Source organism: Colletotrichum godetiae (assembly GCF_030913485.1).
Source record: "Colletotrichum godetiae strain CBS 193.32 chromosome Unknown BDP55scaffold_12, whole genome shotgun sequence".
Classification (NCBI taxonomy): domain Eukaryota; kingdom Fungi; phylum Ascomycota; class Sordariomycetes; order Glomerellales; family Glomerellaceae; genus Colletotrichum; species Colletotrichum godetiae.
In genome coordinates, this window is record NW_026851260.1 from 892,320 (window position 1) to 907,781 (window position 15,462).

Here is a 15,462-nt window from a genome sequence, read left to right on the forward strand (position 1 = left end):
TGCTGAGATCCCGCCTTTGAAAAGACTTGACAGCTATGTGTGAGGCAGGCGGGCGTGGGAGTTGTGATAGTTTGACTTGTAACTTCCAGCCTGGCTTTCGGAGCTAGGACAGCTTGGACCCTTGTGCGAAGTCCCGTCCGTGGGCAGAGCGTGAAAGTGGAAGGTGGTCTTTCGGAGGCCCGGCGAAACAAGTAGCCGAAGGAGCTCCCACTCGAACACAACTCCACCACATTACATTGAAGCTGGCGGAGCTCTCAACCACCTGGCTGCATCGCAACGACGAGCGCCATCACTGTCTCTAATTCCCCATTGCACGGCTCTGAGCGTCAGATACAAGCCCATTATGGCCCAAGTTCCGGTGCAGACGATCCATCGGGATCCCCAGCTCCTGTACGCAAATTCCGACTTGCCCATCCATCCCAGTTGCACCCGCGCATGCTGACTGACAAACCCGCTAGTTATTGGATCCTCTTCCCGATCACGGTGGTCATGGTCTTGACCGGCATCCTGCGACACTACGCCACGGTTCTGCTCGCAACGGCGCCCAAGAAGCTCGACAAGCCCGCGCTCAAAGAACAGCGCAGCCTGATGCACGGCGTCACGGTCCGCACCAACCACCACGTCCTGTCCAAGAAGTCCTTTGAGGCTCGCCGCGATGCGCTCGTCGCGGCGTACGAGTCCGGCGCGTACCTGAAGAACCCGGATCAGAAGGGCCAGCCGCCGGCGAATCCGCTCACCGACCCCGGCGCGATGGACGGAATGATGGGTATGATGAAGAATAACATGGCCATGATTATCCCCAACACGTTGATCATGAGCTGGATCAATGCCTTCTTCAGCGGATACGTCATTAGTATGTTTTGGATCGACAACATCGGGAATATGTTGCAGCTGCTGACCGTCTTAGTGAAATTGCCCTTCCCCATCACCATCAAGTTCAAGAGCATGCTTCAGGCGGGTGTAGCGACGAAGGACATGGATCCCCGATGGATGTCCAGTATCTCTTGGTACTTCCTCTGTATCTTTGGTCTGCAGTCTGTCTTCGTCTTCATCTTGGGAAGCGATAATGGTAAGCTCGAAATGCTCCTGCCCCTCTTCATCCGGCGTACTGACTTCACGCAGCTGCCAGCCAGATGGCCCAACAAATGGGACAGATGGGAGGTGCCGCAGGTGCCCCCCAGATGTTTGGACCCGGTGTCGACCCTGACAAGCAGTTCAAGGGTGAGGCTGAGAACATTGCTGTCGTTGACCACTACTCTGTTTTGGACGATGTTGAGTCAAGACTGCTTGCGGGTATCAAGTCATAGAATTGTAGAATAATACACAAAATCCGCACCCATCCGTACGCCTCGGGGCCCTTATTGTCTGAAGAACGCTTGTGAGATCTCAAAGGCCATTTGATAGCTATTCGCCGCCCTGTCCGTCCCACCAAAGGCACACGCCAAGACCCTCCATGGCCATTGTACCCTTCACCTTATACGGCGGCTTTGGCGGAGCAGCCTCGTCGCCCTGGCTTGGTCCTGCGGGCGTCTGGTCGTGCCACTCCTCATCGATGACTTGGAATCGGACCATTTCGTGATTATCGTAGAAGAGTCTGTCGTCCTCAATGTTCCAGATCCATAGCTGTTCTGAGTGGTTGCTATAGTTGTATTAGTCTTGGGTCAAAATCATGAGACATGTCTAGCTTCACGTACAACTCGGCACCCTCGGGGAGCTCATCGAAGGGGATGAAGATGTCATCAAAGAAGTCGGTTCTCAAGTTGATGCCGGCCGGCGTCGAACTTCTAATCCGTCCAATCATGACTTCGCCCTTGAAGGGTCTAAAGACGATGAGTCTGAATTCCACTATCGCAATAATTAGCCAGAGACGACTCTTTTTTTTTTTTTTTGATCGGCTTGAGTTCGTGTGAATACCATTCACATTGACAAGGCCAGTGCCATGGCCGATGAGGCCTTCAGAGGTCCATAAAAGGTCGTAGAGGCAGACACAAAGTCCAATCTTCTGTATGACCTTGTTGGCGTATTTGGCATTGATGTTGTCCTCAATGGCGGCTTTGCTCTTTTTGCGGAAGTCCTCTGGTGCGATTTCGACCAAGTCGGCAATCTTGGTCTTGATTGGGTCATTTATGTTAGTGACACACTCAAGTGAAATTTGTGAGTTTTCGAGTCTTACTAGGATGAACATCTTCGGCGAGGTTGTCTTCGAGACAGCGGGTTGTAGGCCAGAATGATCCCAGGTAAAAATTGCTATTGACCTGGTATCATCGTCCGTCACCTCAACGCCTCTGAAGGGTCGTGATTGGGTCTTTCGAGTCCTGGTTCAATGTATCGTGTCGGCGCTCAGTGAGATCGCAAAGTCGGCAAAATCGCGGGGCGCTTTGGTCTTGGGAAGCAGATTGACTCTTACCGCCCTCTGTGTTGAGTTTAGCCTTAGCGGTTGCAGGTTCATGTGTGTCCCTGTGGCCCACCATACTTTAGTGGCTCGAGGCCTGCCCAGGCGGCGGGCCTCTGTCGCAACCCGCTGGAACTGTTATTGCGGGACCCGAAATGACTGCAGGGCGACTCCGAAAGCTCAAGTCCTAGGGGCTCCACGCACTTGCCTCAGCTTCGCGTCAGGTCAGGGAAACTGCGTCCTGCCGTCTCTTCCATCCCCAAGCCTTTCGCTTCCCTTCCTTCATCACCTCAATCATTTCAGGTTGGCCGCCTTTCTTCTTCTCTTCAACTGGCGCCCTCTGCATAGAATTCACGAGTTCTGAGCCTCGAATACTGCTCTTCGTTACGTAGATTGATTTTTCAACTGCCCTTGCTGCCCTTCCAAAGATCGGTGCAGAAATCGCCGAGACCGTTACAATCTAATACAGCACTTCCTGCGCTTCTTCCAGAATCCCGAACGCTCTTTTACATCTCGACTGCGAACATAGGAACAACGCGTCGTCGTCCTCGAGCCAACATGTCGGGCTACAACTACGGTCCCCCACCACCTCCGCCTCCGGCTGCCCAGGCTAGTCATCCTGGATATGGGCACCACGGCGGCGCTTATCAACAGCATTCACGAGGCGGAGGTGCCCATGCTGCCCGTGGCGGGCGTGCTGGCTACCCATCGAACGGTGGCCGCCCTGAGTATCCTCCAGCTCATCAGCCGCAGTACGAATACTCTCGCCAGCAGCCATTCCCTCAACACAGCCCAGGATATCCCGCCCAGCAACAACCTGCTGGCAACAACTACCCTCCCCAACAGCAGTGGCATCAAGACCACGCACATAGTGCTCCTCAGCATGGTGCTCACGCTCCCACTCCTTTGTCGACTTCCAACTATCATCCAAACTACGCTCCCCAGGTCTACGCTCATCCTCAACACCCGCAACACCCTCAGCCGCCACCTCACCAGCCAGCCTACGGGCCACAGCAGCCGCAACAACCACAGCAGCAACCCTACGGTCAACCATATCCCGCTCCTGCACAATATACCGCTGCCCAGCCGTGGGCTGGACACGACCCCCATGCTCAAAGTCCCTATGGCGCTGGTCGCGGTCGCGGCGGTTACGGAAACGATCGAGGCGGGCCCCGAGGTCCTAACATGGCCACGCCTGCTCCTGTAGCCTACGGTAGTGATAGCGCTCAGCATCAAGCGAATAGTGGATATGGCCAGCCGTATGCCGATCCACGCGCGCAATCCGTCCAGTATCAAGCTCCAACGCAATATCCGTACCACGCCCCTCCCCCAGCGCCTCACGCAGCGATTCCTCCACAGGAGCCGTACTACAAACATGATGGACAGGCCGGTCGAGGCCGTGGTGGTCACCGTGGCGGCAACCCACGCGGCCGTGGCTCGTTCCACGGCAACGACAGGGGCCGTCATCGTCAACAGGGCAACAACAACCACAACCACAATCACAACAACAGACAAGATGGGGGAGGGTTCCACCATAAGCATGACAAGCACGACAATGCTGCTTCGGGTAAGAAGAAGAAGCGTAAGACTAACACCCTTGGTCTTACACCTGGCCAAGACTCAGAGTCGGAAGACGATGAGATGGAAGAGGAGACGCTTCGCAAGTTGATTGGAGCAGATGCATTGCAGTAAGTCAGATGTCGACCTCAGATTTTGCTCTAGCTGACCGTCTCGTAGGGTGACTGATGTCGCTTCGTACATTGCTGAGCGGAAGAAGCGCTTCCCCACGGCTGCGCGCGTCAAGGCTAAGAAGTCTGTCGAGACCACGCAAGGAAGTGGCAACAAAATCCATTCTAGTTTGGAAAAGGAAGAAAACCTCGCCAGCAAGCTGAGGCGGCAACTGGAAAAAGTTGAATCGTCTATCAAGCGCAAGCGTGAACAGCAAGACGAGGGCGATGAGATGAGAGACAGCCCCTCCATTGATATCAAGTCTGAAGACGATGAGCCAGAAGTCGCGTCAAGTCGTGTTCAGCCGGCCCCCCCTCCTCCCCCTCCTGCAAAGAAAGCAGACATTTCAAAGCATTGCAAGTACTACTCTACGGGAGGTACTTGCGGCAAGAAGGGCAAGTGCCGCTTCGTACATGACCCTGCTATTAGGGAGGCAGCCATGAAGGAGAGAGAGATGAACAATGGCCACCTCACCATCCAGCAGCGCTTGATCTTGAACGACAAGGACCAAGAGGACCTTACTGTTCTTCAGTCAATCCAATACCTGCGGGAGAAAGGCCTGATGAAGCCTGAAGATCAACCCAACGGTACCAATGAGCACAATGGGTCTGGGAGCTCCCAGACCTCCCAATCTCAATCCCGCCAGCATCCCAGCAGTCTCCCAGCTGCACCTGCTTCTCTCCCAGCGCCACCTATGAAGCATCACGGGCTTCCTCCCCATAAACCGCCTCCTTCTGCAGGCGGATCTACGGTTCGATACAAAGGCTGGAACTTGAGTGGATATGGGAACTCAGGTCTCAAGTCGGAAGATCTTCCATAGAGGGCTGCCACAAACGGCCAAGGCCGGATGTCACTCAAACGCTTCAACTCTGCACTGCTTCCACTAGAAGTGTGCCTCAGTTCTTTGTTCACTGGCCCGCCTGAGTATGGCGGCCTCGAATTATGCACCAGGTCTCTCGCTACGGCGGAGAAGTCATCCTGATGTAGCGATTCTCACTCGCAGCAATGTTTGTGTTTTGTACCTGATCGAAATCTAATCTACATCAAAGAAGTTGGGCAAGGAAAAAGTATACTTAGGATCACATCATCAATCCTTGCCAACCCCATATCGTTGACTTTGGCCACGCTCGGACGACTGTGGCTTCGGCATTTCGGTTTCCTTGGTTGCGTCGATTACCTTTAGGGCTGAATCTGCAAAGTTGCGATCCCAGATCGCGTGTAAGATCGTTTCATCAATCAAAAGGGGGCGAGACTGGCGATACGATGGCATGGGCGCGATTTCTATTCTACAAGTTCATGATTTTAGAGCTGCCGGAGTTTGAGGATGGGGCTGAGTAGCTTCGCAAAAACCGCTTTGAGTTGACTGCTTCAGGACTTGCAGAGGAGTTTTTGAACCGACTGCAGCCCGGTTCGGCTGTATTATCTGATACCTCAAGGAGGGCTTCGCATCGGGCTTATAGAATGGAAAATATCAATGACTTTTACGTTTCGTTGTCTTGGTGCACATTGCAATTAGTCGTAACGAATAAAACTTGCACCTTGAAAACCCCGGTTGGTGGTCATTTATTGAGAATTTTTCCGTGATTGTGCATCAAAGACTCTTGGTTATATACCTGTCGAATCTCGCTACTCCTGGAACACGAGCGTGACCATGCGGTGTGAAGGTTCTGTCGCCCTGTGCCCAATCGCTTGCGCTCCTATCAATACAAAGCAAGAAAAGCGAAATCATTCAACTTTGTTACTTTCTATTTGAGATTCTTGTAGCAGTTGATGCCGTGACCAGTGAGTTTTCGTAGCTTATTGTTTGTGGAATAGAAGCTTGAGAGGGGCGATATCATCTTCACGCAGGTTAACGAGTTCAGCCGGGGTTAGTCTTGATGTTGGAGCAAGAACGTCAGATTTGGCCAGTCAACGATACGGACGTAATAACATTAGGCTAGTACTCGATGGCGACCGAGGTATCATTGAGCCGTAGCACATGTCTACCTGTTCCCTATGTAATAATGTACGAAAGAAGCCAAAGAAACTGGCCGTGGAGTGTAGTAATATCCCATAATAATAATGACAAAACAAACTTCAAGTTCAAAAATGAACGCCTTCGCTAATGTGATGCTGAGCCGCGCCTGTACCGGTGCAAATTCCTCAGAAGTGCCATCCAAAACCCCTGGGGTTAAAAGATGATGGCGAGAAATGAGGAGGGGGGGTGATGGAAGAAAGCCTAGCGTCGTCGCTGCTCCTCGTAAAATTTGCGCTTGCGCTCCTCCTTTTCGGCCTTGAGACGCTTCTCGAGCCGCTCCTGTTCGATATCTTCGCGGCGGGCCGCACGCTCAGCCGCCACTTCCTCATCCCACACGTCATCCATGCCGGCCTCCATGTCTGAAGATCCGTCAGAGTCGTAGTGGTACCGCGGACCGCGGTCGTCCTCCTCATCTTCGTCGTACTCGATAAAGTCGTCGAATTCTTCTTCCTCTTCCTCGTCGTAACGTGAACGCTTCGCGGAGCCGCCGTACCGCGGGGCAGGGCGGGAGTTGAGGAGGGCGCCTCCTGGTGCCGGCTTCTTCTTTGCCGAGGTAGCTCCGGGTCTCGGGCGGGCGGTACCCGTGTATCCTGTGGTGGCGACGGCGGCCTTTTTGAGCTTCTTCTGCTGCTCTTCTTCGGCAGCGGCCGCGCGTGCCTTTACGCCGGCCCTAGGGTCTCTCGCTCTGTCGGCGGTTCCGTTACGGCTGGCGCTTGATCCATTTGCGCTGGTCCCATTGCGCGAAGGCGGAGCCGAGGACGGTCTTGAGGTCCCCTGGAATTTCGACGCTTGCCTCGCTGCGCCCCTGGGATCCTTCTTGGGGTCCTTCTTGTAATCCTTCTTCATCTCCTCCCGCTCTTTCTTGGTGAACACCTTCTCCACCGGTTTGTGCTGGATCTTGCCGACTTGGCCCAGCTTGGTCTGAGCCTGTTGAGCACGCGCCATAATCTCGGCGAAAGATCCCTTCTTTGGCGGCGCACCTTTCGGTGCCGCGGCAGGAGCTGACGGGGATGGTCGACTGGGGAGTGCTGATGTCACTCTCGATGTGCCCGAGCCATTCATCGCCCTGGCACCGGAAGAGCTGGGCTTTGCGGACGTCGTGCCATTTCCGACAGGCTTAGGCGCAGACGTGGATCGATCAGACGTTCGTCCGGCGCTGCCTCGATAGCCGGTGGTTGTTGTCGAAGACTTCTCCGCAGGCCGTGCGGGTCTCTGGGCATCTGCCAATCTGGGGGGTGCAGACGAGCTGGCACCGTTTGTACTTGTTCGCGGAAGCTTATTCGAGACGGTGCTGCGGAGGTCGTCGTCGGCTTTCCGTTTCGGGGGCGGGAGTGCGGCCCTCGATGGAGCGGGCGATGTGCTCTGTGACTTGTCGCCACTTATTTGGGCGAGGAGATCTCCGATCTATGAACCGCCCGTCGTCAGCCCCGTCATAGCAGCCGCTAAAACGTGTTGTCGCATCTTGGAAGCACTTACAGGCATGGTGACGGACTGCTAAAGCCAGGTATCGTCAAGCAAGTGTCTATGTTGCTTGCAGCGGCCGTCAGGATGCATCAGGCGGACGCTTGAGTCATCAGTGTGGAAAGTACGAGAACTCAAGTTTCTGCCCTTCAGCGGCCCCCTCTCAAAAGACTGAACACGCGGGCGTTTCCGTCGGATCTGAGAGACGAGAAATGGTAGAGAAAAAAATGAGGAAAAATCGCGAAAATTGAGAAGGGGGTCGCGAAGCACTCGGCACAAACACCCGACGGTCGTTAAAATCGAAAGTTGGGTGTAGGGGACAAATGGAAGTGGCGTTGGAGTCGGCAAGTTTATATATGGTGGCCTGGGGGGGTGGAATCACTGGTACCTCCATTACCGTCCACCTAGGTAGGTACTTTGGACTGTGGTCCAACCTTCTATTAGCCTAGCCGGAAGCTGGAGTGGCTCCGATTCCGGTGGAGTGGGCTCCACTAGGCCCTTGTCGCTTTGACCCTCTCTGTCGACTTCTGGTGGTAGAATTCAGAAGGCTGTCAGTGGTCCACGGGCCAAGCAGGCGTAGGAGGTCGTCAATGTGGCTGAAGCCGCGGAAGCAAGGGGAGGTGTGGCTTGTGTGCTTCTCGGTCGGGGCCCCAGCCACCGACCGCCCTCCCCGCCCTAAGGTAGGGTCCCGCACCCTCTGGCTCACAAAACGAAAAAAAAGTTCCATTTCCGACAACTTGCCGAATCTCATCAACCACGCGAAAATCTCCCAAGACTCGAAGATTCAGTCTCCGCCCAACTTCGCGGTTAAATTGATTGACCTCTCGTGTTCTTTACGACAAACAGTGAGTCTACCCCCTTCTTCTCTACGCCTGATCTCCATCTCGTCGCCAATTGTCTTTTGGATTTTCGACGTCGCCGCAAAAAATTCAACGATCCCTCTTATCTAACAATCGTTCGTCGTAGAAAATCATTCAAGATGAAGCACCTCGCCGCTTTCCTCCTCCTCGGTCTCGGTGGCAACACCTCCCCCTCTGCCAAGGATGTCAAGGCTGTCCTTGAGTCCGTCGGTATTGAGGCTGATGACGAGCGCCTGAACAAGCTCATCTCCGAGCTCGAGGGCAAGGACATCAACGAGGTTCGTTACGATTTTGGTTATGCGACATGCGCAAAGGATTCAGATGCTAACAAGATATACAGCTCATCGCTGAGGGCTCCAGCAAGCTTGCCTCCGTTCCCTCTGGTGGCGCTGGTGGTGCCGCCGCCGCTTCCGGCGGTGCTGCTGCCGGTGGTGCCGCTGAGGACGCTCCCAAGGAGGAGAAGGAGGAGGAGAAGGAGGAGTCCGACGAGGACATGGGATTCGGTCTCTTCGACTAAATACCCCTCTCACGCCCTCGCCTCATCGAAGAATATACGCAGCAATCGGCCGACGTTTTCACAAGTCATTGACATGGGGAAATCTCTCTTGGGTTGGGCTTCGGCACACGTTTGTGTAGGAACACCTGCTAGGTTCGGTCAAATAAAAAGCTCGCTGGTTCTTTGAAACTGTCACCCCTCATCGATTAATTGTGTGCTCCCCCCTTGGACTACTCAGTTCATATCAACTTCAGCTCTGATTGTTTGCGCCATCCAATTAATACCCGGCGCGCAGCTTGGCCTCACCTCCCGGACAGTGGGCGATTCTTTGCGACAGAAGGCGCGCAACGTGCGGATAATTCTGGCGCAAACAATTTCTGAATGCTGAAGTCCGAAAACTGTGACCGGTCTCGCTCGGAATCCTTTAGGCGAAAAGATACCTTGCATGGGATTACATCAACTTAAACATGCAAACTAGGGTGCTAGATAAGGTAAAGTAGGCTAGACACCGAATGAAGCCTCAGGCAAGACTTAGTGCCTGGTTCCAAACTCCAATTCCATGTGCCCAACGAAGAATGTGCCGCCTTACGCTTTGCCGTTCAGCCCATCGTTGCTCCGACAACAACACCCCCCGGTCTTGATTTCTTATTGGCCAACCCCTGCTAGCTCCCAAATACCGGGAACGTCCTCAATTGACAAGGAATCGACACATCCCTCCGACATACAAGATGCTAGTGACGCGCCGCATAAACTAATTCCTTCTCCATTTGCAATCTTTCGGATCATGGGCACATTTGACACGTAAAAAAGTGTTCAATCGCCAAAATCAATCGCTTTTTTCTGGCGGAAGGTGCTTGGCTGCCGAGACCTGGAGATTCGCGCCGCTAATCCCCAGCCCCCCGTTGCGCAAAATTGGAACAACAAACCATCCCACCAGCTCGAGATGTCGACAACTTCTCCCACGCCGCTGGGCAACGCCGGAACCGGCCTGTCACGGAAACCGTCTGTACGACAAGGCCTCAGGAGGCTGCCCTCTCGTCCGCATCTCAATCGAAGCGAATCCAACCCTGTTCATGCGACCGCCGCTGCACCCGCGCTCTCAAAAAAGGCGGACTCGCAGCAGTACGCCATGCACGACAGCTCCGATGACGAGATACCCGTGCCTATGAAGCTCAGTGCCCTCACCAAGGCACTTCTCAACGATGGCAGCGGCCCGGAACCGCAAAGAGCAGCTTCACCGCCTAGAACACGTCGCCGCGTCAGTAATCTTGCCGCGTCCACGAGCTCTGCCACGGAGGAGAGAAGATCCCTCCGATCGGGAAGTGCTCAAGCATACGACACAAGGTCAACGAAACCCACGTCGCCGATACAGAGCAGAGAGAACAGTCCTGTGCGGAAAAGAGTTGTGAGACTCAGCAATACGCCAAAGAGTCTTGGCCAGATGCGCCCTGCCAAGAGAAGGTCTACCTCGCTCTCCCGATCAACCAACCAACGACCCCAGTCTAGAAGCCGGCCAGAGAGCCGAAACCAGTCCTCAGATGAGAAGAATGAACCGCCTCAGGATGTCAACACACCGGCTCAAGGTATCCGCGTCGTCCGGATCGCCGCTGGCTCGTCCGGTAATAGAAGTCGCCTCACCAATTCATCCAGTCACTCAAGGCGCTCAGGTTCCCATATGGAACAGGACCACCCAGAAGAGCCGTATACGGTAGCACGCCATGCTGCCGGTATCAACCCCGGCAGCGTATCCCGACAAGCCTCTAATGCTGGAAGAACCACCAAGGCCGAGGATAATCTCGCACTGCAAGGCTCCATGCGCGTCAAGCGAGTAGGCAAGATTCCCGGAAGCTTCTTGAGCGGACCCGCTCGACGTGGACGTAGAAGACAGAGTGAGGAAGAAGCGGAGGTAAATGGTGATGGCGAGGGTCTGATCTCAAGCCAGTATCACGACAGTCACGGCACAGACGTAGAGAATGAGATGGCATCATCCTTTTATGGCAACGGCAGACAGATGTCATCAGGCAGTCCTGTCGCCTTGAGCGACCCATCCAGAGCAGCTCATCGCAGGCCTACATCGTATGCCGAACCACCGGCCCCTTCTTCTATGCGCCATTCTCCCCAAGAAAAAGACAAGCCAGAAGAGATTCATTACAAGTTACCTGCGCCCCGCCCTCAAGTCCCCTCCTCGCACGACCAGGAGAACGAGCCAGTTTCTATACTGCGAAGCACGAGGCCTACCACCGTCAAGCCTGCGGAAATGGTCATGGAAAAAGTAGCCAGACGCTCCATCAATCCCGAGGCTGTTCAACAGAGACCCGCGGCATCCCCTGAGCGCAAGCCTCTGGCTTCTCTGGCCAACAACACTCCACGCCGAGCTGCTCCACCGCCTCCGCCCAAGATGTCTGTCCTTGATGCCGCTACCACATCCGCTGGCGCAGCGACGACTACTCAAGGCAAGCAAAGGCGGAATATTCTTCGTGTCAATGGAAAATCCTACACAAGACTTGACTGTCTGGGCCGGGGCGGTAGCGCTAAGGTCTACCGTGTTACTGCCGAAAACGGGGCAATGTTTGCATTGAAAAGGGTGTCGCTGGAGAATGCAGACGAGTTGACCGTCCGGGGCTACAAGGGCGAAATCGACCTATTGGGCAGGCTGAGAGGCAATGACCGAGTCGTCAACCTCTTCGACTACGAGATGAATAGTGAAAAGAAAATGCTCACTTTGGTAAGTCATCCGATATTGAAATGTAATAGCATCGCTAACACGTACTCAGCTTATGGAAATGGGCGAACTGGATTTCCATACGCTTCTCAGGAGTCGCCAAAATCCTGAATCTCCCAAGTTTGATTCAGTCTTGGTCCGCTTCTACTGGAAAGAAATGCTGGAGTGCCTACAATCGGTACACCAGTCCGAAATCGTGCACTCCGATCTCAAACCAGCCAACTTCGTTCTTGTAAAGGGTCGCTTGAAACTCATCGATTTCGGGATCGCTAATGCAATTCAAACTGATGAGACTGTCAATGTCCACCGCGAAACGCAAGTTGGCACACCAAACTACATGTCCCCCGAGTCGCTTTTGGACTCCAACGCACCTCGGGGCGGCCGAGTTCCTGGACGGCCCAAGTTGATGAAGGTTGGAAAGCAGAGCGATGTCTGGTCCCTTGGGTGCATTCTGTACCAACTGGTCTATGGAGCACCTCCTTTTGGTCACATCGTCAATCAAATGGCAAAATGCCAAGCAATCATCAACTGGGATCACGACATCGAGTTCCCTTCCCGGGCCATGGGTGGAGTTCCAGTACCTCCGTCTCTGTTGCGAACCTTGAGGCGGTGTCTCAATCGCGACGTCCACATGCGACCTTCGTGCGAAGAGCTTCTCCACGAGACCGACCCCTTCCTATACCCCTGTGAGATGAGCGACAAGGCCCTTCCTATTGACGAAGAGCTCCTTGGTAGAATCATCCAGAGCGTTGTCTCGAGGTGTCGAGAACGCATGCCGACTGATGCAGAGGCCATGTCCGTGTGGCCATCGGCTTACTGGACCAGTGTCAAAAAAGCAACGAATCAGAGCAGGTGACGAAAGCGTACGAGCATTATTGTTGGAAAAGGCGTCATGGAGACATTACTTGGGTTTAATGATCATCGGAATATCCATAGCTCGGAGTTTCTTGGGCTGTTTGTTTTACTTCTTGTACAACTGCTTCGTGCAGTCGTTTTTCTTCTCCACCACTGTTTTCAATATTGATTCCCTAGGCATTGGCCTTCACCCATCATTGGGCACGTTTTTCTTTGGAGACGCAGGCATAGATGATGCGTCTTGATCAATTTCTACGCGAGCCTCTCGGCCGCAATATTTACAGCGACTATGAAAGTCCTCATTTCTACATGATGTGAATGTATTTATTTGTCTATTGGTACAGCCCCGACGGGGAACGATACAAGGATGTGGAATCATACCATCCATAGCCTACTATTCCAGATTCATACTCGAACAAGCTTGCACACCCCCTGCCATGCCTTCTAGGTCTCAATCTCCTCAGGCGCATTGATCTTCAGCTCGCTAACCGTCAGTATCGTGTAGCGGTGCTTGCTCTTGACAGTCTTCACTTTCCGCTGCCTCCTCTTCGTCTTCTCCTTCATTCTCATCGGCTCGCTCTCCGTGCCCGTCACCACGGCACGGCACTCGTATACCCGCTCGTCAATGAAGGGCGAGCCCTTGAGGGTGTAATCTCTGCTACCGATGACGGAGGCACGATTGAGGCGCAGGACGTCGCCGGGCACGACGCCGGGCATCTTGAAGGGCAGGCGGACGCTGTCGCCGGGCTGGACGAGGTATGGGCGTCCGTGGATGTGGAAGGTGATGTAGTGGTTGGGCTGGGCCGCCAGGAAGGGCAGGGCCGCCTGCACGGATTCGGGGATTGGGGTCGTTGCGGATGGCGTCGACGTCTGGGTAGCGGCGGAAGCCTGTTGTGCTATTGAGGAGGTTTTCGTGGCGACGGGGGGCGCATCTTGTGCGGCGGGCTCGATGATGGGCGCCGTGGAGTTGAAGCGGCGGGCGTGGGTCGGGAGGAGGAAGGTCGGCGGGAGGCGCGTGATGGGTGTCCTGAGCTCCAGGACGGAGCGCAGCAATGTTCGACTCATGTTTTTATAGTTGGTTTTTTTGTAATTAGGAGTTTATCGTTGGAAAGAGGGAGACCGTCGGACCTCGTTTGTCGGTCCAATTGTGGTCTCTCACGTTCGTCGACTTTAGCTTTCTGCACGACTGCGACCCGTCCAGCACGAAGCTTCAAAAAAGTTCGGATAGACCTGGAGTGCAGTTCCTTGGGATGTTCGGAAAATGTGTTGCTCCGCTGATGCTAGCAGGGATGTTGGCGGCTGGACCTCGAATTTTTGGGGTCGGTCCCCACATCGTTATCGATATGGGATTTTTTTCTGGCTACCCGCCACTTCGACAGGACGACAACTCTTGGGAGCTTCGCCGACCGCAACACGACGGACAGCCAGACCACATCAGCAACACCATCTTGTAAATCTATAATCGCTACGTGCATAAATCATTCAAGATGCCTCAGGTGAGTAACCCGCACTGTCTCTGTCCTCTTGACTTGTACTGACAAATTTGCGAAAACAGAACGAGGTACGTGCCCTCCGAAGGGCCTCTCCGTCTCCCAATCTCGGATCGTGCTAACCAGGAAAATAAAGTACATGGAGAGATGGCGCAAGCTTCATGGTCGAAGGTAAGAATTTTGAATGGTAAACTGAAACTCAACGCTAACGTTTGGTTTTTTTCAAGACTCGATCACGAGGAGCGCGCCCGCAAGAAAGAGGCTCGTGAGGGCCACAAGGCGTCCAAGGATGCGCAGAACCTGCGCGGTCTCCGCGCCAAGCTCCACGCGAAGAAGCGCCACAACGAGAAGATCCAGATGCGCAAGCAGATCAAGGCCCACGAGGAGCGCAACGTCAAGACCAACGACGAGAAGGAGCCCAGCGAACCCATGCCCGCCTACCTGCTCGACCGCAACAACCCGAGCAACGCCAAGGCCATTTCTTCCCAGATCAAGAACAAGCGTGCCGAGAAGGCTGCTCGCTTCCAGGTCCCCTTGCCCAAGGTTAAAGGTATCAGCGAAGAAGAGATGTTCAAAGTCATCTCGACCGGAAAGAAGACGCACCAGAAGTCCTGGAAGCGTATGATTACGAAGCCGACTTTTGTCGGACCCAACTTCACCCGGAGAGACCCTAAGCACGAACGGTAATTCCTCCTAAGAACTCGGCACCGATTTGGCGTCCTGGGGAGCTTGGCTAACGAAGTGCTTTTCCAATATCAGATTCATCCGTCCTATGGGTTTGCGTTATAAGCACGCACACGTGTGCCACCCCGAGCTCAATGTAACCGTAAAACTGCCAATTCTGGGAGTTAAGAAGAACCCCCAGAACCCTCTTTACACGAATCTGGGTGTTCTTACCAAGGGAACCGTGCTGGAGGTCAACGTATCAGACATGGGTCTTACGACGGCGTCGGGTAAGGTCGTATGGGGTCGTTACGCGCAGGTTACGAATTCACCGGTAAGTGACATTTCATCGAAGAGCGCGGCTATTTTGACTATGTCTTTTGGATACTTTGACGAGCTGGTCGTGCCACCGTATCAACTTCACGACACTAGAACTAATCGCGCGGTGCCTACCAGGAGAACGACGGTTGCGTAAACGCGGTGTTGCTCGTCTAGATGGGAAGAGGAAAGAAAATCAAGGCTATTGCGCAAATAGTTTCACATAATGGCATCGGGACACAGTAGGAACGCCGTACTCCTTTTGAAACGTGGAGTGTAAAAGTCTCGGAGATGGTGGTATTTGGGGCAGTCAAGTCCCAGCTGGCGTTAAGGCGTTGTGTCACCTCCGGAAATAGGGGATTGGGTGGATGCCCGTGAGTGGCAACATAAAAAGATTCCAACCTAGGTAGATGAAACAAGATTCCCATTTGTAAACTGGCAAAGTGACTGCAAGGTATTC

At 54.0% G+C, this 15,462-nt stretch overlaps 8 protein-coding genes across 8 annotated transcripts; 5 read left to right on the forward strand and 3 right to left on the reverse strand.

Moving 5' to 3' along the window:
* Positions 1-165: 165 nt before the first annotated feature.
* BDP55DRAFT_657814 (integral membrane protein DUF106-domain-containing protein) lies at positions 166-1,324 on the forward strand. Its single transcript, XM_060574433.1, has 4 exons — positions 166-390; positions 459-853; positions 908-1,069; positions 1,123-1,324. Exons 1-4 carry the CDS (start codon positions 344-346, stop codon positions 1,305-1,307), a joined length of 789 nt encoding a protein of 262 aa, XP_060432080.1. The 5' UTR covers positions 166-343; the 3' UTR covers positions 1,308-1,324.
* On the reverse strand, positions 1,325-2,429 carry BDP55DRAFT_657816 (RNA polymerase III subunit Rpc25). The gene is made up of 4 exons (XM_060574434.1): positions 2,174-2,429; positions 1,915-2,110; positions 1,695-1,845; positions 1,325-1,639 (listed from the first exon to the last, which is right to left on the reverse strand). The coding sequence occupies exons 1-4, from the start codon at positions 2,183-2,185 to the stop codon at positions 1,405-1,407; spliced, it is 594 nt and encodes a 197-aa protein (XP_060432081.1). The 5' UTR covers positions 2,186-2,429; the 3' UTR covers positions 1,325-1,404.
* A 521-nt stretch (positions 2,430-2,950) lies between these two features.
* BDP55DRAFT_692469 (uncharacterized protein) lies at positions 2,951-4,940 on the forward strand (the record flags this gene model as incomplete). The annotated part of the gene is made up of 2 exons (XM_060577119.1): positions 2,951-4,080; positions 4,130-4,940. 2 exons carry the CDS (start codon positions 2,951-2,953, stop codon positions 4,938-4,940), a joined length of 1,941 nt encoding a protein of 646 aa, XP_060432082.1.
* Positions 4,941-6,338: 1,398 nt separating this feature from the next.
* BDP55DRAFT_629977 (uncharacterized protein) lies at positions 6,339-7,619 on the reverse strand (the record flags this gene model as incomplete). Its single annotated transcript, XM_060572095.1, has 2 exons — positions 6,339-7,541; positions 7,614-7,619. 2 exons carry the CDS (start codon positions 7,617-7,619, stop codon positions 6,339-6,341), a joined length of 1,209 nt encoding a protein of 402 aa, XP_060432083.1.
* Positions 7,620-8,577: 958 nt separating this feature from the next.
* BDP55DRAFT_629978 (60s acidic ribosomal protein-domain-containing protein) lies at positions 8,578-8,975 on the forward strand (the record flags this gene model as incomplete). Its single annotated transcript, XM_060572096.1, has 2 exons — positions 8,578-8,736; positions 8,799-8,975. 2 exons carry the CDS (start codon positions 8,578-8,580, stop codon positions 8,973-8,975), a joined length of 336 nt encoding a protein of 111 aa, XP_060432084.1.
* A 922-nt stretch (positions 8,976-9,897) lies between these two features.
* On the forward strand, positions 9,898-12,532 carry BDP55DRAFT_547982 (kinase-like domain-containing protein; the record flags this gene model as incomplete). Its single annotated transcript, XM_060568797.1, has 2 exons — positions 9,898-11,679; positions 11,729-12,532. The coding sequence occupies 2 exons, from the start codon at positions 9,898-9,900 to the stop codon at positions 12,530-12,532; spliced, it is 2,586 nt and encodes an 861-aa protein (XP_060432085.1).
* Positions 12,533-12,975: 443 nt separating this feature from the next.
* On the reverse strand, positions 12,976-13,740 carry BDP55DRAFT_702839 (ribosomal protein L21-like protein; the record flags this gene model as incomplete). The annotated part of the gene is made up of 1 exon (XM_060577946.1): positions 12,976-13,740. Exon 1 carries the CDS (start codon positions 13,594-13,596, stop codon positions 12,976-12,978), a length of 621 nt encoding a protein of 206 aa, XP_060432086.1. The 5' UTR covers positions 13,597-13,740.
* A 169-nt stretch (positions 13,741-13,909) lies between these two features.
* BDP55DRAFT_657828 (ribosome biogenesis protein nsa-2) lies at positions 13,910-15,454 on the forward strand. Its single transcript, XM_060574435.1, has 6 exons — positions 13,910-14,027; positions 14,087-14,092; positions 14,158-14,192; positions 14,249-14,704; positions 14,781-15,018; positions 15,141-15,454. The coding sequence occupies exons 1-6, from the start codon at positions 14,019-14,021 to the stop codon at positions 15,177-15,179; spliced, it is 783 nt and encodes a 260-aa protein (XP_060432087.1). The 5' UTR covers positions 13,910-14,018; the 3' UTR covers positions 15,180-15,454.
* The last annotated feature ends 8 nt before the right edge of the window (positions 15,455-15,462 follow it).

Excerpts from the sequence above, each read along its gene's own strand:
- BDP55DRAFT_657814 (XM_060574433.1), top strand. The coding sequence starts at position 344 with ATGGCCCAAGTTCCGGTGCAGACGATCCATCGGGATCCCCAGCTCCT. Across the intron at positions 391-458 it reads CATCGGGATCCCCAGCTCCT|TTATTGGATCCTCTTCCCGA; the intron begins GTACGCAAATTC and ends CAAACCCGCTAG. Across the intron at positions 854-907 it reads CTTCAGCGGATACGTCATTA|TGAAATTGCCCTTCCCCATC; the intron begins GTATGTTTTGGA and ends TGACCGTCTTAG.
- BDP55DRAFT_657816 (XM_060574434.1), bottom strand. Across the intron at positions 1,846-1,914 it reads TGGCCTTGTCAATGTGAATG|TGGAATTCAGACTCATCGTC; the intron begins GTATTCACACGA and ends TTATTGCGATAG. Across the intron at positions 1,640-1,694 it reads CTCCCCGAGGGTGCCGAGTT|CAACCACTCAGAACAGCTAT; the intron begins GTACGTGAAGCT and ends ATACAACTATAG.
- BDP55DRAFT_657828 (XM_060574435.1), top strand. Across the intron at positions 14,193-14,248 it reads CGCAAGCTTCATGGTCGAAG|ACTCGATCACGAGGAGCGCG; the intron begins GTAAGAATTTTG and ends GTTTTTTTCAAG. Across the intron at positions 15,019-15,140 it reads CGCAGGTTACGAATTCACCG|GAGAACGACGGTTGCGTAAA; the intron begins GTAAGTGACATT and ends GGTGCCTACCAG.